Source organism: Artibeus jamaicensis, unplaced genomic scaffold (genome assembly GCF_021234435.1).
Source record: "Artibeus jamaicensis isolate MK-2021 breed Jamaican fruit bat unplaced genomic scaffold, CSHL_Jam_final contig_851, whole genome shotgun sequence".
In the NCBI taxonomy this organism is placed as follows: Eukaryota; Metazoa; Chordata; class Mammalia; order Chiroptera; family Phyllostomidae; genus Artibeus; species Artibeus jamaicensis.
In genome coordinates, this window is record NW_026521986.1 from 13,087,964 (window position 1) to 13,109,888 (window position 21,925).

Genomic DNA, 21,925 nt, shown 5'->3' on the forward strand with positions numbered 1-21,925 from the left:
TTTGTGCCCTGACTGGTGTGGCTCAATGGGTTGGGTGTTGTATCACAGACTGAAAGATCACTGGTTTGATTCTGGGTCAGGGCACATGCCTGGGCTGTGGGCCAGGTCCCCAGTTGGGGGTGTGCAAGAAGCAACTGATCGATGTTTCTTTCCCTCTCTTTCCCTTCCCTTCCCTATACAAATAAATAAAATTAAAAGAAAAGATATGCTTTGCAAGTGAAAAGATAACACAGAATGGAAGTTTGTGTAAATCATCTATCTGATAGGGGACGTATATCTAGAATATATAAAGAACTCTTAGAATGCAATAATAAAAAGATGAACCATTTAAAAGTGAGCCACCAACCTGTTGAAGTATTTCACCAAAGAATTTGTACAAATGCCCAATAAGCACAGGAAAAGATGCTCAGCATCATTAGCCATCAGGTGATGCAACTGAAAACCACAGTGAGTCACCACTTCACCCGGATGGGTGTGATGAATGAGGCAGACACTAACAGGAGTTGGTGAGGCTGTGGAGAAATTGGATCCCCTTCATACACTACTGGTGGGATTTAAGGTGACACAACCACTTTGGAAAAACAGCCTGGTATTCCTCGAGAGATGAAACGTAGAGTTACTATATGATCTAGCAGTTTCACCCCCTAGACACATACAGAAAATATATGTCCACACAAAAACTTGTACTTGAATGTTCATAGCAGCATTATGCATAATAGCCAAACTGGAGACAACTGAAGTGTAGAAACAACCCAAATAACCGTCAACTGATAATTTGATAGATAAATGTATACCCATACAATGGAATATTACTTGGCGACAAAAAAGAAATGAAGTACTGATGCACTACAACAAGGACAAACCTTGGAGACGTCATGCTAAGTGCAAGCAGCCAGGGGTAAAAGACCACATGTATAATGCCCTTTGTAAGAAATGTTCAGGGTAGGTGAATCTACATGGATGGTAAGTAGATTAATAATTGCCCAGGCCTGGTCAGTGGAGGGTTTGAGAGAAAGTGGGTATGGGCTTGCTTTTTTGGGGTGATGAAAATTTTCTAAATTGTGGTTATGGTTGCACAACTTGAACTCTTTAAATGAGTAAATTGTGTGGTATGTGAACTCTATCTCAGTGTAGCTGTTATTTAAAGCAGATTTGCATTGCATTTTTTAAAATCTGTTAAATGGGTAACCGGAACTGGGAATACAATTAGATTTGCCACCTCACTTAGCCAGTGCTGGGTTAAAGATGAGATCCACACAGTACATTTGCCGTGGTTCCGAGTGCTTTAGTACAGATTCTTCTGAGGGTAGTCTTCCTGCTCTACCGCATCCTACTATTCTCTTCTGTTTATACGGCACACGTACAAACCTCAGATTTGGACACCAAAATTGTGTGGCTGCACTCAGTTATAGTATGGGTACCCATTTACCCAGAAAATGCTTGTGCTGGTTTTTAAGATTATCACTGAAACAAAAGCAGTCTTAGGGTGTCCAGCCTTTTGGCATCTCTGGGCCACACTGGGAGAAGAGTTGTCTTGGGCCACATATTAAATACATTGTGACATGTAATCACACACATTAAAAAATCTCGTAGTGTTTTAAGTAAATTTATGATTTTGTGTTGGACTGAAGTCATAGCCATCCTGAGCCACATGTGGCCCATGGGCCACAGGTTGGACACCCTGAAGGGTGTCATAGATAACCGAGGACCCTTGAGGGATGGTGATCCAGAGGTGGCTCTTAAACTACGAGAGCGGTGTAGCTCCCTTCTCTAAGTAGTTATCACAGCTTTGCAAAAATGTCTAAGATCTGCTCTACCTGATTTTCCCCTTGTTCAGGGCACGTGTTCATATGCTTCTATTTTTTTTTCATTAGGTAAGAAAATAAACCATTCCTGGAGCCAGCACCATTAGTTTCTAAAAAACCTAACAAATATAAAGACAGTGAATAATTGTCTAGTTTCTTAGAGATTTTACAATCCTAGAATCTCAAAATTGGAGGAAGCTTAAGGATAACCTAAGTAAACATTTGGTAATTTCTTGGCTTCTTGAGATGAGCTAGAATCAGGGGAAAGGAATTCTGAAACTGTGATTCCAGATCAAACTTAGAGAGATGTAGTCACTGTTATGCCAACTACTCATGACAGCTTGCTCTGTGGGTGGGAATCTGGCTCTGTAGTTTAATAACTTGGGCAAGTGATATATGGGGCCTTAGTCCCTCCTCTGTAAAGAGAGGGATGGATAAACCACATTGAGCTATTTATAGTGCTTGACTAAGAAAAGTGTATGTGAAAGGAAAAGTTGGGGATTTATGGTACTTTATGTGGAAACCTTAAAGATTTTTTTACAAAATCTTGTAATTTTTTTATGCTGGAAAATACGGATTTCTGGCAGCTAACAAGAGGGAGAGGGAGGAACTATTAGAGCGGTAACATTTACTCAGGTACTTCTCAGTGCTCCCTTTATAGAGTGAGCCTGTCTTATTCTAACTTTTCGCTTTACCTTGGTGTTAATTGAAAATTCCCGACCTGGGTACATTTTACACTGTATGGCCATTTTGTGTTTAATAGTGCTTACAATTTCAGCAACAATTGTACGAAATAAAGTTAAATCATTTTGCCAAGATCCTGGGGGGGAAAAAGCTATAAGAAAGTAAGAATTTAAATTATGGGGAGAAAACAGTTCAATCAGGGTCCCGAGAGTACTGGTTTTAGGAAACACTGTTCAAATTTTGACTGACTGTACAACCATTTTTTAAAAAATTCAGAAATTGAGAAAAGAAAAATAAGTCATACTAGCCTGCCACCCAAACTATCACAGCTGTGTGAATTTCTCTTACTTTTTCCTTCGTGTATTTTAACTAGTTTTAACATTGGCAGATGTGTGACTTTGTATTTTGCTTTTGTAATTTGTCATTGGCATTTTTCTTTGTTGTTGCATTGTTTTCATAACTGTATTTTCAAGTGACATAATTTAATGAACATTTCTAATTGCTGGGTATAATTTAATCAGTGGTCCCTGATTGTTGAATATATATGCATATTTACATGTTGCTTGCAGTTACTTATTATTGCAGATGATAAGATAAAATTCTTTGGACATATAAATTTTCCCATGTTTGAGACCTTTTCTTTGGACAGATTAGTAGAAGTAGAAATTCTACATCAATGTATCACTTCTTAGGCGTTTTGATACCCTTTGGGCTTGTTCTGTTTCCAAACAAATGCTTTAGGTCACATTCTTTCTTTGCTTGCTTGTTGTGGATATACGGGCATGGGCAAACGTAGGTTTACAGTGGCTTGTGTGGGAAAAGACATGCAGGTAATGATTATTAAAGTAGCTTTATTAACTCAAAGAAGGTTGCAACTGTAAACCTACTTTTGCCACACCTGCATAAAGAAGGCTTTGTTTATTTAGCTACATTTTTCCTCTATCTTAATTCTGTCTCCCTTTTTCCCCTTATTTTAGGCTACATTGATTACCCACCCACCCAGCACAGCACCTTATAGGAAAAGTGTAGCATTTCCTAGAGGAATATGAGCATAAACAGGAAGGTGTCGTTGACTCTGAATTAAAATTTGAACCTGTGCCCCGAACAGCTACAGGATTTGGAAGCTGAATCAATGTTATCAGATGAGTTAGAGTCCAAACCAGAGGTGAGCCCCTCAGCCTGTGTCTTTCCCTGTGGCGGGCCGTGTTCTGGGGTTTGTCCTGCTTAGTCTGGGGTCAGCTTTTCTGTAATAGGCCAGAGAGTAAAATTTAGTCTTTGTGGGATGTGTTATTTTGAATTTAAGTACTGGTTTATTATTTTTCTGTTACTAAGTACTTTTTCGAAGATTTCCATTTTTGCCTCTTATGACTTAATATTTGTTATTTAAATAAATGTAAAATTATATGTCTAGATAATTATATGACAAACTTCTTGTGGCATATATATGTAATGTGTGTATACGTATGTAAATATTTACTACCACAAGCCATCTTCTTATTAATTTTGCAGATATCTGAAAGTATTTTTTAATGTAATTAGAGGACTTAACTATTTTTAATTTTTAAAATTTTAAGTATATCTGTATTACATAATGGAAAGGTCACTGAGTTTGGAATCAAATTACTTAAGTCTGAAGACTGACACTGCTTCTAACTAGTCTTGTGACTGTAGAAAAACCATTTAGTGTCTTCAGCTTGATTCCTGGTCTTTAAAGCACATGTCTGAGCTTCCTGAGTTACAGCGAGGGTTAGAGGAGCCGGTACACAGAAAGTGCTTTATAAAAATGTAATTGGTACAACACGGTTGAATTTTCAATAGCCATCATTTAAAAACAATTATTTTTTATTATTTCTTTGTTTGGTAGAAGATAACAGAGGTTAAATTAATTATGTAATTCAACCTTTCTCTAGAGTAGATGTCTTGATAAAAATAACTTTAAATTCTATTTGTCTTTAATCTAATTTTTAAATGAATATGGCTGGGACTAGTGAACGATTAAGACTTAATCACATCATCAACTTTTGGTAAATGCAGGGGTTTATATCCACTTCTAACAACTTGTGTTTCTCAACGTTGTTTCCCCTCCCTCCCCGCCCAGCTCCTGGTACAGTTTGTTCAGAATACGTCCATCCCATTGGGACAGGGACTAGTAGAATCAGAAGCTAAAGATATTACTTGCTTGTCCCTCCTTCCGGTGACTGAGGCTTCAGAATGCAGTCAGCTGATATTACCAGGTAACACTTAAGATCACTACAGGTAAAATAAATGAGTCCTAAGAACTTAGCCTATTCTGTGGTACCGGGGGCACAGGATAACGGATTTTATAACTGCCTGGTGGAAACCAAACATTGGAATCATGGAGAAAAAAGAGCCCTGGGAGCCCTAAGTGCATTGGTAGTTTATGCCATACGAGTGGGTATGATAACCGTAGAGTGTGAGCCTGAGAAGAAAAGAAGGCTCAGGTACAGTGCCTGGGAGCTCCCTGTTCCAGGTACAGGGTAAGGCAGGAGAGCCTGGAAGGAGGGGAAGGGGGGAGAAGGAGGGAGGAGTAGAGGAACTCTTCAAGTAAGAACCCAAGCCAAGTATCATCGAGAAGGTCAACAAGGCCATTGTTGACCTTCGTGGGGCCTGTTCCGTGGAAAGGGGGTAGAAGGCCAGGCGGCAGTGGTTGAGATACTAGTGTAAGATAAGTATAGGTAAGTATCTACACTTTGTAAAGACTCTGCTGCTATGGGAAGGAAAAGGAGAAGGACGTAAGATAGATGGGAGATTCTCTTCTCAGATTTAAAAAACTTAAGGGTGGCTTAATTCTGGAAGGAAAGAGCCAGTCAGAGAAGCCGAAGATCTGCAGAGCGGGTAGTTGCTGGGGGGGCTTCGGGAGAAGGTGCCGGCTGTGGAGCGCCTCGGGTGGGGAAAGGGGAGCCCTGTCCCTCAACTGCCATCAGAGAGAATGCTGCTTTTAGATGCAGGGTTTTCTCTCTGGTCCTTGGTTTAAAATTTGGAATATTAATGTTAAATCTGAGGGGGCGGATTAGTATCAATCTGATGGTGACAAATAGTTATTTATTGTAAAGTCTTTTGGTTACTGTCTTCTAGTGGCCTTTTTTGAAGGCCTGTTTTCAAGTGACTTTAAAATTTGTTTAAATGTGTAAAGATTCAAGAAGGGCAGATGATATGAACCAACGAATGTCGACTGAAGGCTTCCCTGAGTAGCTCCTTGTTTTTCCACACTTTCCCCTCTGAATTCCCATTTTTTTTACTAGTGTATTGGGAGTCTTTCCAGGTACTTAGGGTTTTTAGTATGAGAAAATTTCCATGTGCCAATAAATTTTTATCTCCGTTAGGTTTTTTCCATGCCTTTTCTTTCCCAATGTTAATTCATTGAATAAATATTTAATAATAATAAAGGAAATAAAAACAGATACAAAAGCGTCTGTCTTCCTTTTCACATTACCTTCTTTTAGTTTTAATTTTGATTTAAAACATTTTGAGAACCAATAGATAATAACTCTATGTACTCACCTCCCAGCTCATAAAATACAGTATTACAATAGCAAATGTGTCTGCACATACATCCCTAATCTCATTCCCCTCCCTCTTAAGTGTGTGTGTATCGTTCCACGCATGGCCTGGGTGTTTTCTTCCCTTGGGGTATGTGGTAGATACAGAGAAGTACAAAACCATATGGATACACATGGGAGAGTTACTACTGCAAAGGGGACACCCGCCACTTACTTAATCAAGAAGTAGAACACTGCCAGCTCCTAAGCCCTCCATTGGCTCCTCCCTGATAACGACAAGCTCCGTTGTCCGTAGATCCCCACCGTCCTTAACTTTTGAGACAATGTTTTTTTGTTTGCAAGTTTCCAGGAACCGCCCAAGTCTGAGTAATACAGTTCAATTTTAGCTGGTTTTGGACTTTAAGTTAGTGGAATTGTGTGCATGTATGTGGTTGTACCTTTTTTCCACTCTGTTTTTGTGAGGTTCATCCTTGTGGATAGCTGTGGTTTGTTTGGTTTCATGAGCGCACCACAGTTTTATGCTGCTGTTGATGGATATTTGGTTATTTTTCCAGTGTTGTTCTGTGATAAACTGTGTCTCTATGAACTTTATTTAAAAAAATTTTTTTTGCAGTAAAATATACATAAAATTTATCATTTTAATGAGTTAAAATCTAACTAGTTCTATAGCATTAAGTACATTTACATTGTTGCATAACTTCATTGGGCTCTGAAATGGCCACTGTCCTTAGGCTTCCACTTTTATTCCTATAATCTTGTCTATTATCTTCTTAAAATAGGAAAGAAAGGTTGTCTGTATTTGATAAAGATGAGCTTCTGGAAACACTGGGTGTAGTGCAGTTCCTCGTCATGTTGCAGCCAAAACCTCTGTAAACCGATGTCCTCCCTTAAAGTAAAATTAGAGAGAGAATCTGATTATTTCTTTGCCTCCAATGTAAACCCAGACTGCAATGAAATGGATCGATGATTCCATAAAATTTCGTTTTTTTCCCAGGCTGTGTTTTCCTTTTTCCTTTAATGACTCACCAGAACCGTTCCGTGCATAATGTGAAAATTAAAGGAAGTGATCTCTCCCCAAGGAACATAAGTTAAAATACAGATCGTGACTTCCGCTAAGATGGAGGCCTAGGTGGAAGCACTGCACCTTCTCACACAACCAAGTTTAAAAACAACAAAGTTTTAGCAACAAAAACGCAGCCAAACCACAGAAAATTGAACTACACGGAAGTCTGACAACAACAAACCCTTCAGCCAAACTGGCAGGAGGGGCAGAGCCAGCAGCAGAGCAGGGTCGGGCAGGAAAGATTCACCGGACCGACCAGGGCGTGCAACCCAGGCGCGCCAGCAGCTGTAGGCGGATCCCAGGTGTGGAGTAGCAGCAGGCAGACCCACTGAGGGCACAAGGCGGTGGACTCACTGAGGGCTGACCAAAGTCACACAGTCGAGCAGATAAACTGGTGAGGGAGCCAAGCGGTGAGACGGACCGTGCAGGCCCCAGTGGTGGAAAGTGGCAGAGGGGACCACCATTGTCCCTCTCTGACCCTGCTCCCACATATAGCATCACAAACCAGGGACCTGGGTGGCCCCACCCTGGTGAACACCTCCGCATATGTAACAGGCACGAACAGATCAAAACATGGCTCAAGAACAACTCAGAGCCCCAGAGCCGATAAATCTAAGCAGCGAAGAAATAGCCAAACTTTCAGACGCACAGTTCAAAACACCGGTGATCAGGATGCTCACAGAACTGGTTAATTATAGTCACAAATTAGAGGAACATATGAAGGCTAAACTAATTGAAATGAATGGAAATGTACAGGAAACCAATAGTAATGGAAAGGAAACTGGGACTCCAATCAAAGAAGTGGACCAGAAAGAGGGAAAAAATGACCAAGCAGAAAAGGATGACGAAACAAGAATTCAAAAAAAATGAGGAGAGGCTTAGGAACCTCCAGGACATCTTTAAACATTCCAACATCCGAATTATAGGGGTACCAGAAGGGGGAAAGACACAGCCACCAGTGGAAAACTTATTTGAACAAATAAAGGAGAACTTCCCCATTCTGGCAAAGGAAATAGACTTCCAGGAAATCCAGGAAGCTCAGAGAGTCCCAAAGAAATTGGACCCAAAAAGGAACACACCAAGGCACGTCATCATTACATTAGCCAAGATTCAAATGAAAGAATCCTAGAAGCAGCAAGAGATAAGGGGACAGTCACCTACAAAGGAGCACCCATCAGACTGTCAGCAGATTTCTCAAAAGAGACCTTACAGGCAAGAAGGGGCTGGAAAGAAGTATTCCAAGTCATGAAATCCAAAGACCTACATCCAAGATTGCTCTATCCAGCAAAGCTTTCATTTAGAATGGAAGGGCAGATAAAGTGCTTCTCAGATAAGATCAAGTTCAAGGAGTTCATCATCACCAAGCCCTTATTATATGAAATGTTAAAAGGACTTACCTAAGAAAAAGAATATAAAAAATATCAACAGTGAAAGGACAGCAAACTCACAGTTACTAACAACCACACCTAAAACAAAAATAAACTAAGAGGACAGCTAGATCAGGAGCAAAACCATAGAAATGAAGATCACATGGAGGGTTAGCAACAGGGGAGTGGAAGAAGGAGAAGGGGGGAGAAGGTACAGAAAATAAGCAGCATAGACGGTAGGTAGAAAATAGAGAGGGGGGAGGGCAAGAATAGTATGGGAAATACAGAATCTAAAGAACTTGAGACACGTAGTCATAAACTAAAGAGGATAATGGTGGGGGAGGGGTGTGCAGGGTGGAGGGGAATGAAGGGGGAAATAGAACTGTAATGGCATAATCAATAAAATATATTTAAAAAAATACAGATCGTGTTCTTAAGTTCGTGTTCACTGTGTAACTACACTTTTCAATCAGAAAGTGCTCACTGCCGGCCTTGCCAGGACAGAGGTCTGTAGGTGCAAATGCGGATTTGGGCCTTCTTCCTGTTAGAACTTCTCTGTGTTCTTTTCTGAGGCAGATTTTGTGTTTATAAAATGAAAATGCTGTCTGTTCTTGTAAGGATGTTAGGTGCTAAGGGATGTTTAAGGGTACCAGGTGAGATCTTTGGAGGTAGGTGCTTCCTAAGTCTGTGGTGTTTTCTATTTACTAGATGATTCTCCAAATCATACTAACTCCTCCAAGGAGGTCCCTTCTTCAGCTGTGCTGAGAAGCCTGCAGGTGAATGTGGGCCCAGACGGAGAGGAGACGAGGGCTCAGACTGTCCAGAAGTCCCCGGAGTTCTTATCCACCCCCGAGTCTCCTAGCTTGTTGCAAGATCTACAACCAAGTGATAGCACTTCCTTTATTCTCCTTAACCTAACAAGAGCAGGTAATTTTTATCCTTTTCTGAACTCTGCTCTGCTCATGCCTAAAATGAAGTGAAGCTTTATTATTATATTATTTTGGAGAATTGATGTAGTCTAGGGACCAGTTCAGTGTGGAGAGAGAGAGAACGGGTGGACTCCAGGATGACTCAGAAGTCTCTTGTTTGGGAAATGAGGTGGTGTTGGTCACTGGGATAGTGAACGCAGGAGGAACAGAGCTGGGGGGGATGATTAGTTCCTGTGATGTTGAAATGCGGGAGGGACATGGAGGAGAAGGTGTCCTTTAGAGATAGAAACAGAATTCTGGGGTTCTAGAGAGGTCTGGTGGGAAATAAGTAGTTTTGGTGCTAATCAGCATTTAGAAGATGTACGAAACAGTGAGTAAGATTCTTTGTTTCAGGAATACTCTAGAATAGCGGTCCCTACCTTTTTGGCACCAGGGTTTGGTTTTGTGAAAGACAGTTCTTCCATGGACCGGAGTTGGGGGATAGTTTTCGGGATGGTTCAGGTGCATTACACTCAAGCTCACCTCCTGCTGTGCAGTGGGTTCCTAACAGGCCCGAAGGGGTACCAGTCTGTGGCCTGTAACCAGGGTACCTCCTGGTTGGGGGACCCTGGTCTAGAACATAAACAGAAAAGTAGGCAAATCTGGGACCCTGAAAAAAAAAGCCAAACATTTATGAGAGTAACAGAAAAACAGGAAGGAGTTGCTAGAGAGGGATGAAGAAACCAGAATGAGAATGATGGGTACTGGACGGAAGGGGGTGGGGAGGAGGTAGTAAAGGGTAGAGGGGTCAATGCATAGTGATGGAAGGACTCGGGGAACACACAGTGCAACACACAGATGACATTTTCCAGAACTGTGTACTTGAAACCTTTAGAATTTTATTAACCAGTGTCACCCTAATAAATTTAATAAAGAACAATGTGAGTGATGTGGGGCGAACCAAGGGAGAAAAACATTTTAAAGAAGAAAAGTTACTGAATCATACCAAATCCTTCAGAACGGGCTGGTGAGGTGAGGACTGGGAAGTGTATGTCTGGTGGCCTTGGTGAGTGCAGCGGTTTTGCAGCAGCTGAGGTGGAGGCCGGGGTTAGAGAGATGGGGAGTAGATGGCAGGGGAGAAGGTGGGTATGCGAGGTAGACGTTCCACTTGTTCAAGAAAGTTGACTTTGAAGGGACAGCTAGAGAAGTACTTGGGACTTTCTAGTCTTTAAAAAAATAAGCAAAGATGGCAGACACTTGAGCGTGATAGATTTAAAGGCTATAAGGGAGGCTGTAAGCAGCCAGTAGAGAGGAGACAGCTGAAGGAGAGGTGCAGGGATAATGGGAGGATAGGATGGGGTGATGGTTCAGGTTCACCTGGTTGCCAGGAAGGACGGCTGTGCCTGTGAAAAAGAAGGAGGTAAGATAAAGACAAGCTGGTGGGCTGGGAGTAGAAAGGTGGTAACCTAGTCTGGTGTGAGAACTGAAACTTGAGGTAAGAGGGGAAGGTCTGGGATAGCCAGAGCAGGACACACAGGGTTTCTGTACCAGGGCCAATGAAAGGGTTACTTGATGTCTAACTTTCTTATATCCTCTTGTTCTTCCAGGCCTGAGCTCGTCAGCTGAGCATCTAGTATTTGTGCAAGATGAGGCTGAGGATTCAGGGAATGATTTCCTCTCCGGTGAAAACGCGGACAGTAGCATTCCCTGGTTCCTCCGGGTTCAGGAGTTGGCCCATGACAGTTTGATCGCTGCTACTCGTGCACAGCTGGCAAAGAACGCAAAAACCAGCAGCAATGGTGAGAGCCCTGGGGTGTTTTCCAGTATTCTGTGCAGGGATTTTGGTAATGCAGTGGTTATATTTTGAATTCTGTTTTTCTGAAACTAAATTGCTCCTTGTGACAGTTTAGCACTTAGCCATGAGGTCTGTGGTGTTGTTTGAGTTCAGCATGTCTGTACTACCTCCTCTCCTACTTTCCTCCATCCAGAGATTTTCAAAGTGTGGTCCTGGATTGTTGCATCACGGAAGAACTTAGCAATGCAGGTGCTCAGGCCCTGTCCTGAATCAGACACTTGCCATCTTTTAGGAAGAAGCCCTTTTGATGGTTGTGATGGATGTTAGGGCTTGAGGGCCATGGCTTTGTGTAGCCACTCCCAGACCTCTGCAGAGCCCTTGCTGTGTAGCATGCCTGTAACTTTCTTTTGTAAATAAGATAAAGTTTAAAAGTTACAGAGGCAAAAGAAAGGCCCTTGGAGCTTAGGAGAGAGAAAGGGAAAGGTACAAATCACCTGGGGGGAGGAGAAGGGGGGGAGCAAGGCACAGGCTTGCTCCCAGCAGGAGAGTGCCTGCTGTAATACTTTGTTTTAGATTTCCCACTGTATTTTCTCATTAACCTGTAACGATTAAGGTTATTGTGTTGATCAAAAAGTTAGTTTTTTTCTGTACTGTGGCTCTAGCAGTGCTTAGTTGTCTTTAACTTCATTTGAAACAATTTTGTTAGATTGTATTGTGACAGCTGTCATATCAGCATGTGTTTAAAAAAACTTAGGAAATTGGTGGATTTTTGTGCAGCCATTTTAATGTTAAAGATGGAATAAGATACAGAGCATTTCAGTGTGTTATGTTTATTATTTCAAAAAAGGCAACTGAAATGCAAAAAAGAAAGAATTGTGCAGTGGACGGAGAAGGTGCTGTGACAGATCGAATGTGTCAGAAGTGGTTTGCAAAGTTTCCTGGTACCGTTGACATTTTAGCCAAGTAATTCTTTGCTGTGGGTCTGTCTTATACCTTGGAAGATGTTTAGCAGCACCCTGGTCTCTACCCACTAGAAGCCAATAGCAGGAGATAGCTGACATACTCAAAATATCCAAATCAATAAAGTTACTGATGAAAGTGTTATGTCTTTTATTTTATGGGAAAAAAACTGACCAGACTTTTTGGCCAGTCCAGTAGTACTGTATTTGCCCATGAGAAACAGTGTAGGGAGGGGACTTGGGATTTAGATTCCAGGGGCCTGAGATCTGTCTCTGGTGCCATCTTTTACTGGCTCCCTGCCTGGGGAATATAACCTCCCTTAGCTTCAGTTTTCTCATGTTCATAGCAAAGAGATCAGATGCTTACCTGATTGGGTTGTTACTGAGGTTGAATAAGATTCTGTCTGTGAAATGTCTTATAATCAGCAAAGCATTGTATGGGTGTTTTTGTTACTCTCAAAATAATGTTTGCTACCTAACAACTACCTGAGCACTTGAGTATAAGGTGAGTCCATATATATGATAATCTTCCATTTCTCAGTGAAATGATTTCCTAAAAGCTTTTTGGGGGGCTGTGATTTATAAACTTTTAGGCATGTAGATGAAGTTGAACATTGTAAATTGCTATGTGAGAATTTTGTTTTGGTTACACATTTTAAATTATATGGAACATATTAATTTGATGTTGCTTTTTACATACTAACATGTCATAAAATGGTTTTACTCAGTATTTTAATACATTTAAACAAATATCTTTATCATTACTAAAGCCACTTTGTGAGTCCTGTAGCACAGTTCATTAAGGCAAATTACCTTGCCCTGGCTGTGTGGCTCAGTTGGTGGAGTGTTGTCCCTATACCAAAAGGTTGTGGGTTTACTTCCCAATTAGGGCACATACCTAGGTTGTGAGTTCAATCCCCAGTCAGAGCATGTGCAGGACGCAAACCCGTTGATGTTTCTCTCACGCTATCTCTCTCTCTCTGTCGTTGTCCTCCCCCTCTCTAAGATCAGTAAGCCTATCCTCGGGTAAGGATTTAATAATTTTTTAATGCAAATCAGCTTTACATCCAAGTTTATTGAGATATAAAAATATTTTAACTTTGCATTCGGTGCTTGTATCAGGGGTCAGCAAAGGTCCGTGGACCAAGTACACACCTGTGTTTGTAAATTGCAGTTTTACTAGAACACTAGCATGCCAATTAGTTCTGTAAATTGTCTATTATGGCAACTACCGTGGCAAAGTTCAGTAGTTGAGGCGGACCATGGAGCCCTCAGAGTAAAAAATATTTACTGTGTGGCCTTCACAGAAGATGTTTACTGATTCCTGCTGTGTATGACACCCAGATGCAAAAAGTCCCCCCATAACTGTAAGACCTTTGAGGTGTTTATAGTTGTTATTCAACTTCTGCAGTATTTCACCTTCTGCAGTTTCTTCGTCTCTGGTTTTTTAATGTTTGGACCAGTTGATTCGGTGACCTGGATATCCAAAACTATCATTGGTTGAATTCATTTTAAAGCTAATTTGTCTTCTGCAAGCAATACCTTTTTTCCAAAAGCACAGTAGTTGAGGGAGCACTCCTTTAGTGATTTTATAAGGACTCAAACACAAGACCACTTGCTCTTTTCTGAGGGATTTTCTTCTGCTTCAGATATTATCAGTGTTCTCATTGTATCTGTGGAATTGAATGCGTAAAGCCCCCCTGTCTCTAGTTAGATCTCAGATTAGCGAAGGATTTCTACAGATTTTTCAGTAGAAATTAATTTGGTGGAACTTTAGAATTTGGAAATTTCCTTTACGGTACATGGTGTTTAAATTTTGCCTATGTACAGATACTACTTTTTCAATTAAACAGAAAAACTGTGGAACAATTATTTTTAAAAAAGCATATCAACTAACAGAAGGCATCTCAAATTTTACTTGGACCTTGGAGCAATTAGTTTTATGACTAATGTGTAAGCACAGCGAGGAGGATGCAGGGCCGCGGCAGGAAGACGGCCGCATTCGTAGACGGGACAGGCGCTGCTCAGCTGTCGGTTCTGGGGAGTGTGGCGGCTACACCTTAATATGCCTCAGTCTTGGCTTTTGAGGGAAAGTTGGGAGTTAAATCTTATTCCCAAGGTATAAGAAAGATAAACTATACATGCCCAGCGCAGAATTAAATGAATGCTTTTCTGTATCGACGTCCCACTGTGTCAGAAACAAAATGAAAGAAAAGGAGCACCACCTGCTACTTTGGAATTTATATAAATTTTTAATTAGCTGATTTATTTAAATTTAAGGGAGGTGCTGCACTGATGCTTCTCTCCTTTTATTTTATTGAACAGAAAACTTCAGTAGGTGTTCTCTCTCGCGTTTTACAGTGTGGTTAGAAATTTAAAGGTCTGCTGAGTGTTTACATTCTTTATTTTGTAACTGAAGAGGGGGGTGGCACAGGACATTGGAAGGTGGTTCGTACGCTTTAGAATGACAGACACACTCAAATTGGCTTCAGGAGATAGAAATCTAAGGATCCCATCTACAAAAGAAATTAACAGCTGTGAGCCCTGAACTAAGCCAGAATGACTCTTTCTGCTCTAAATACAAGATTCGATTACCTGGAACTTTAAGTCGTCTTCTCTAGTGCTCTACTCTGGGTGTTGATATACTTGTTCTCCCACCAATCTGTAATGCAAAATAGGTTTAACTCTGCTTTTTGATATGAAACCCGAGAACGGACATTTGTACTCTTGCCAAAGGAGGCCTAGTGTTGTGCAACAAAGCATGATGGCTTTGGGGCTTCACTGGAGTAAAAAAGGGATGGACTGTAGAGCACTCTCCTTTCTTTTGGTCAGTGGGTCAGAGATTTGGGGGAGATGAAGATGGATATTTGATCATTGGTCACTAGGAATAAAATAGAGGAGCTTTTATTGTTTGAACCAAAGTACCTGAGCAGGGTCATTTCCTGGATTACAAATACGTGACTCTCTCATAGGAGAAAACGTCCACCTTGGTTCTGGTGATGGGCAGCCCAAAGATTCCGGGCCCCTTCCTCAAGTGGAAAAGAGGCTCAAGTGCACAGTGGAAGGCTGCAACCGGACGTTCGTGTGGCCAGCGCACTTTAAGTACCACCTCAAAACCCACCGGTGAGCAAATTTGGGGTTGCGGCACACCGATGCTTCCAGAGGGACTCATACCCACGATTTGACAAACTGAAGGCCAGCAGGGGCTGCCGCTCTTTTGTGGTTAAGATGTCTTTTGTTCTCTAGTAGGAAGATCTCCATTGTCTCATTTCATTCTTGACATACATTTAATAAGACATTTGCACCTAAGTGAGCTGCAGCAAGAGTTCCCAAATCGCATTATAATTATAATTTCTTAGAGAACGTAAAAGAATAATTCATAAACTTGGGCCCCACCCTAAACTTATGGAATCCATACTGTATTTTGAGAAGAAGGGCCAGGGCATCTGTACTTTAACAAACCTCAGGTAATTTCAGTATATACAGGTTGGGGGTTTACTGACTGCCTCAGGAGCCAGTAGGAGCTTTGTGACTCGTCCTCTCTAGCAGTAAATGTGTTCAAGTATTGTTGCTCACACAGTTTTTTTCCCCAGGAATGACCGCTCCTTCATATGCCCTGCAGAAGGTTGTGGGAAAAGTTTCTATGTGCTGCAGAGGCTGAAGGTGCACATGAGGACCCACAACGGAGAGAAGCCCTTTATGTGCCCTGAGTCCAGCTGTGGTAAGCAGTTCACCACAGCTGGGAATCTGAAGAACCACCTGCGGATCCACACAGGTGTGTGCGACCCCAGCATTGACGTGATGAGATATTGACCACATAAGCCTTTCCGAATGCCTTCGAACGCCGCACGGTTTGGGGCAGTAACACTGAGTCACAGAAGCCTTACAGAGCCCATGCTAGGCACTGAATAGGGTAAAATGGGGGGAGATACAAAAGCTGAGATATAATACCTGACTTTGAGGAGTTTGCTTTCTTGTTAAAACTTCACAACATGAGAAACAGTAGAAAAGTGACTTGTTCTGGGTCAAACAGCATGTTAATATTAAAGCAGCAGAATAAAAACACCCCGACTCATAGTCTGAGAAGGAGACGTGAGCGGACAACTGAAGGGGAGGGCGACCTTCCAAGCCACCTGGCCCTGTACATGCTGAGTCTCTTGCCAGAGCTTAATCAGACCCCTGCCTCAGCATATGTAACTGTTCTCTGCTTTCTCACCACTTCCTTTGTCTCTGCCTTGTTCATTCTTGCATAGCTAAAATGACAGCAGGTACAATTCAAGGACATTTAAAAAGTAAAATCCAAACCACGTTTGTTCCAGGCTCGATTTCTTCTAGATTGACATTACCACTGGCTGTGTTTTAGGATGGAGTAGCGGTATTCTCACCTCCTCCTTTTGATGAATTAACTTGTTTATTGACTGATTGATTATTTAGAGAGAGAGTCATTGACTTCTTGTTCCACTCATTTATGCATTCAGTTTGTTTCTTGTATGTGCCCTGACCGGATATCGAGCCTGCAGTCTCAGTGTATCAGGACAGTGCTCCAACTGAATTACCTGGTCAAGGGGCTCAGCTGTTTCTTAAAAGAGTAAACTATACTTGCTTCAAGAAAGCAGTTTGAATAAAAGAACAAGTAAAACATCTAACTGACCAGATTAAGAAAGAAGTAGAGCTCAGCATGCCTTATTGTCAAATGCAGTGATCTTTTCACCTTGTGCCGATCATCATCTTTGTAGCATTTTATAACACCGAACATCTCAAAATGCTTTCTTTTACTTTGGAGGATAACCTGACTTTCTCTCTTCATTCTAAGTCTTACTAGTTGTCCCTTGCTAATCTTCTCATTGTTCATCAATTTCACCTGGCTTGTGTGGCTCAGTGGATTGAGACTTGGCCTGTAAACTGAAGAGTCCCCAGTTTGATTCCCAGACAGGGCACATGCCTGGGTTGTGGACCAGGTCCCCAGTAGGGGGCGCATGAGAGGCAAGCACACATTAAAGTTTATCTCCCTCTCTTCCTCCCTTCCCTTCTTTCAAAAAATAAATATTTTTTTAAAAAATAAAAATAAATGTTAAGACAAAAGATTCTACTTCCACCCCTATTTACAAGGACCTTAGGAGCTCTCTGTCAAGAACCAGGAAAAGAGACATAGCTCTCATTATTTCACTCTTGTCATTTCTGCACTGACCTCAGGCACTCTTGAGTAACAAGGCTCTGCTTGTGCCTGAAATTTTCTTCCATCCTTGTCATCTTTTAAGACCAGCTTAAATTAAGCTTCTTTAAAAAAAAGATCATAGAGTCCCTCCCCCTTCTAAATGCTAAAACCCCCTTTTGTACAAGACTTTATGTTAAATTATTTACATTTACCTTTCTCACACTAGTCTTGTGACCCTTAGAGGACAGACACTGCATCTGATTATTTTCACTTTCTATTTTGAAATAATTACAGACATACAGGAAGTTGCAAAAATAGTACAAGGAGTTCAGTGTGTGCTTTACCCAGTCTCCCCAGAGAGCAACGTCTTATGCAGTCAGCACAATATCAGACCCCCGGCGGGCCCTCTCAGTTTTTACCGTGCATGTTTGATAACAGTAATATTGTAGGAAAAAGTATAGAAAAGCAAAAAGAGGAAAATATAGTACTATTGTTAGTATATCTACTTTTAATATACCGTTACAGATATTTTTGTGTACCTCTGACTAAATACGTTTTCATTTGTTTTATGAAATGAGAATATATATAATATCTACTTTATAACCTTTAAAATGTATATTTTTAAATGGATCTAGAAACTGCTTCTTAAAGAGAATTTATATAAGGTAAAAACTCTGGCAGCATAAATTACACACTGTTAATCTTGGTACCCCAGAGGGGTCCCTGAGAAAGGTAGGTCAGTGCAGTTAGGGGTCAGCTCTCAAGCCAGGAGGGAGGCGGAAGTATGATGTCCAGAAGCAGCTGCTGTTAGAGGAAAGGGCAGCACTTTCCACCTGGTGGGTGTATACTGGGAGGTCGTGGAGAGGTGACATTGGGCAGATAGCCCAGATGAAATTATATAGTGTGGATTTATAAAATCAGAGTAAGTCACTGGAAACAGGAAATGATTGATGGGAAAAGAAAGTGACAGTTCCTCAGAAGGCTGAGTCTTTATCTCATGTTCTCCTTCTAGGAGAGAAGCCTTTTCTTTGTGAAGCACAGGGATGTGGTCGTTCCTTTGCTGAATATTCTAGCCTCCGAAAGCATTTGGTGGTTCACTCAGGTACTCAGGCCATGGTGCAGAAGAACTTCAAGTGAGAATGGTGAAGACTGTGAGAATGGTAGCAGGAAATAGGATAAGGGGATATTATGAACTTGGGGCTGGAGTCCTTGAGTATGGTATGTATCTTAGAGGTCCAGGGAAGGCTGATCTGAATGCGGAAGCAAATATTCTGTGTGGCTGCCATGGTCTTACACCAAAGATGTTTTGTGAAGGCAGCGGTGCAGTGGGTCTAGAACGGTTGGGGGGCTGGGAACAGTGAGTGTGCTGAGCCATTCTGGTGACTTTTCTGGCTTCTTCCATGTACTGAAGATTGAAAGGTGGGGGAAAGGTGGTGAGTGGGAGAAGGAGCAGCCTCTTACGATTAATTTAACGTTCCATGGGCTTCTCCATCTAGGTTGAGTCCATTTTCTTGTCAGAAACGTGCTTGTCTTTTTGGCTCTCCTGTCTTAATGTGGCCTGTTTCAGGAGAGAAGCCTCATCAGTGTCAAGTCTGTGGGAAGACCTTCTCTCAAAGTGGGAGCAGGAATGTGCACATGAGAAAGCATCACTTGCAGCTGGGAGCAGCTGGGAGTCAAGAGCAGGAGCAAACTGGTGAGGAGAGAGGGCCCGGTGGAGGGCTGTGTCTTCCTGCCAGGTAACGGGGCTGCCTGGTTGTCTGGAAACTTTCTGATTCTGTTTTGGGTAGAGACCTGGTGTCATTTGATGGGCTAGTGGTTTCCAAATGTAACTGTACAGTAAAGTCCTCTGCAGGCTTTTCAAACATGTTTTTTCATATTGCTTGTCCACTCTTCCCCCCCAAACAGAACAAAACAAAACCTGATAAATGAGATTATTTGGAAGTAAGATCCCAGAACCTGTTGTTTTAAAAGCTCCCTCAGTGAGCTGGGGGGTGACTAGTGCTGGTCCACACGCCAGCATCTGAGTGTCACTGCGATACAGACTTTGCATGACAGGAGTTTCGGTGTTTTTACACATCAGGCATGCCTCCCTTTTTACCCTAACTTAAATTCGATAGCACTTTTTATTATTGCACCTTTTCTGTGTCTTTCCTTAACCAATGATTTCATTTCAAACTATTATTTCTCAGGAACCATCCACATCATTTTATATGCTTATTATCCAGATGCTGATCACAAGCAAGGATGTTTATCCATAAGGCCCAACCCTCCCCTTCTAGGCTTACTCTTCTTTCCAAAAGTAGGTGAAATAGGAGGTGGTATCCAAGATACAGGTTAATTTTTAGTTCTGAAAGAAAAGGCCAGCTTCCTGTCAAAGAAAATGGGGACCAGGCACAGCCTGGACTGCTGTATGTCTCTCACATCCTTTCTCTGTGCAGCCGAGTCACTTATGGGCAGTGGTTTGCTTGAAGAGGCTTCAGTACCCAGTAAAAGCCTGGTGTCGGTGAACTCCCAGCCCAGCCTTGGTGGAGAGTCACTGAACCTACCAAATACCAATTCTATCCTAGGAGTTGATGATGGTAAGAGTTTTAACTCTCCTTTATTTGGGGAAAATGGGCTGCAACTAGAGACTAAGGAATGGGGTTGTCTCCAGAATGGAGGTTTTAATTTCATTTCTTGTGAGTAGCTGTGCTATGATTTAGCAGCATCAGTGTTCTTTGTCTCTGGGGCGGATAAGTAAATTTGTTAAAAAAAAGAAATCATTGAGAAGATGATGTAACAATAAAATAAAGATTTTAAAAAAATTATGCATAATCCTAGCATATTAGCCCAACTATTTCTATCTTTCCTATTGCAGTTATGGAAGAACTTAACTTTTAAAACATTTAAACAGAACATAACCAGGTTTTACAGAGGAGATATAAAGCAATTTCTCCATACCTTCAAAAGCCATATCTTCTGGAGAAAAGAAAGGGCTCTCTAGGAAACAGTTGCTCCTCTCTGGTATAGAAATGTCACCCAAGTTACACAGGCCAGGCCCTCTTCTCTGAAAAACCTAACAGGTGAGGTCAGCATGCATTTATTCAGTGCCTACTCTGTGCCTGGCACCGTGGGAAAGACGAAAGTAGAAGACAGGGCCCTTAAAATCTCATTGAGAAGTTAAAACTTTAACAAACGGGTAACAAGATTGAGTGAACAGAAGGTAGTATAGAAGCAAACATTAAATTACCTGGTATAGTTTGGAAGAGCAATTTAAGCTGAAGAGCCCCTAAAAGAAATTTAAATTTATTTGAGGGCTAAGTGGCTTATATAGAAACTGTTGTCAAAAGATCTTCACGGTGATCCCACTAATGAACATTTAATAAGTATGAGGTCTACATTTTAGTTACTCATGTCCTGCTCAGTCAGTTTGGGGCATAAGGGACCACATTTGTGTACCTTCTGCATGAAGCCAACAGAGCCCAGCTCTACAACTGAAGGCCCCTCTGTTCTGTGAATGACACTAGTGGCCGACTGAAGCGTGAGGCGCAGAAATTGCCTGGCGGTCCTCTGCCAGTCAGAAGGAATAAAGTGGCAAGGAAGGAGGGGACTCTGAGTAGGAACTTTGTAGCGAGGTTTAGTGCTTGACCTGCACAGAGCGTGCCGCTGGTGTCACTGGTGGCTGCTTTCGGGGTCGGCTCTGGTTTTCTGATGTGCCCATCCAAGCAGCTTGCACCCTGTTTCAATCCAGTTAACAGTGATGAAGCCGCATTACTCTCAAGTGGTATATTGAAAAGTGATCAGCTCCTGTATCAAGATTTTTTGCCGGTTCTTCCCATCCCCTTTTTTAAATACTTTCGAAATTCACTAATAGTGATTATCAGATAAATATTAATTTGGACTTAATATAGGAACACGGGATTCAGTTTTTCAGGGAGCAATTTTAAAATTATTAATAAGAGACTTGGTAATTCAAGTAGGTATAGGCCTGGATTCACTTTTCATTGAAACAGTTTTTCTGTTGCTTCACAGAGGTGCTTGCTGAAGGATCCCCACGCCCCCTGTCCTCAGTGCCTGATGTGACACACCACTTGGTGACCATGCAGCCAGGGAGGCAGTCATATGAGGTTTCTGTCCTAACGGCCGTAAATCCACAGGAGGTAAGACACTCTCTCTGGCCCTTACTTTGTCCTGTGGACACTAATGTGGAGAGTGATTGGGAATCTAGTTCAGGGGATTTGCAAAATTCTTCAATTCAGTTTCCTGGAAATTTGGAATAGAATATGTTCTTTTAAGCTCAGTACAAGTCTAGCTTTGAAAGGAGCTTAAGTGATGGGATTTCCTGAATTGTGGGCCTGGTCAGTTACAGGTGAGACCCTTAGCTTCAACTTTTTGTATTCACATGTTGTAGTGAATTTCTGCTCCTGCTGTTTCCTGTCTTGCTATGAGATGAGTTTGCTTTCATTTTTATGAAGGAAATAACATCCTGAGACTAAGTGGTTCTTAAGTAAAAAGGTAGTAACAAAATCATTTTGAAAAATTATTGTTCATTTTTATAGGGTTATATATATGTCCAGGAGATACCAGGCTGACCCAGCTGGGCATATAGAAATGTGTTCATTGACTTACTGAATGAGAACCATCATCTAAAATAAAGAGTGGTTTTAAGAGTAGAGATGTGTTATTAGA

General features: G+C 41.6%; 1 protein-coding gene across 3 annotated transcripts in view; it reads left to right on the forward strand.

Moving 5' to 3' along the window:
• Positions 1-21,925, forward strand: part of ZNF410 (zinc finger protein 410) — a 34,178-nt gene that overhangs the window by 8,227 nt on the left and 4,026 nt on the right. Inside the window, exons 1-11 of one of the 3 annotated variants that reach the window (XM_037127911.2) lie at positions 653-963; positions 3,467-3,654; positions 4,588-4,723; positions 9,149-9,367; positions 10,956-11,147; positions 15,075-15,225; positions 15,696-15,877; positions 18,270-18,359; positions 18,825-18,950; positions 19,696-19,836; positions 21,269-21,396. In XM_037127911.2, the coding sequence (XP_036983806.1) occupies positions 3,622-3,654; positions 4,588-4,723; positions 9,149-9,367; positions 10,956-11,147; positions 15,075-15,225; positions 15,696-15,877; positions 18,270-18,359; positions 18,825-18,950; positions 19,696-19,836; positions 21,269-21,396 (1,398 nt within the window). In that variant the 5' untranslated portion in view covers positions 653-963; positions 3,467-3,621. Of the gene's footprint in view, positions 1-634; positions 964-3,466; positions 3,655-4,587; positions 4,724-9,148; positions 9,368-10,955; positions 11,148-15,074; positions 15,226-15,695; positions 15,878-18,269; positions 18,360-18,824; positions 18,951-19,695; positions 19,837-21,268; positions 21,397-21,925 lie in introns of those variants that run through there. The other 2 variants (XM_053673304.1, XM_037127918.2) reach the window with 2 other exon arrangements.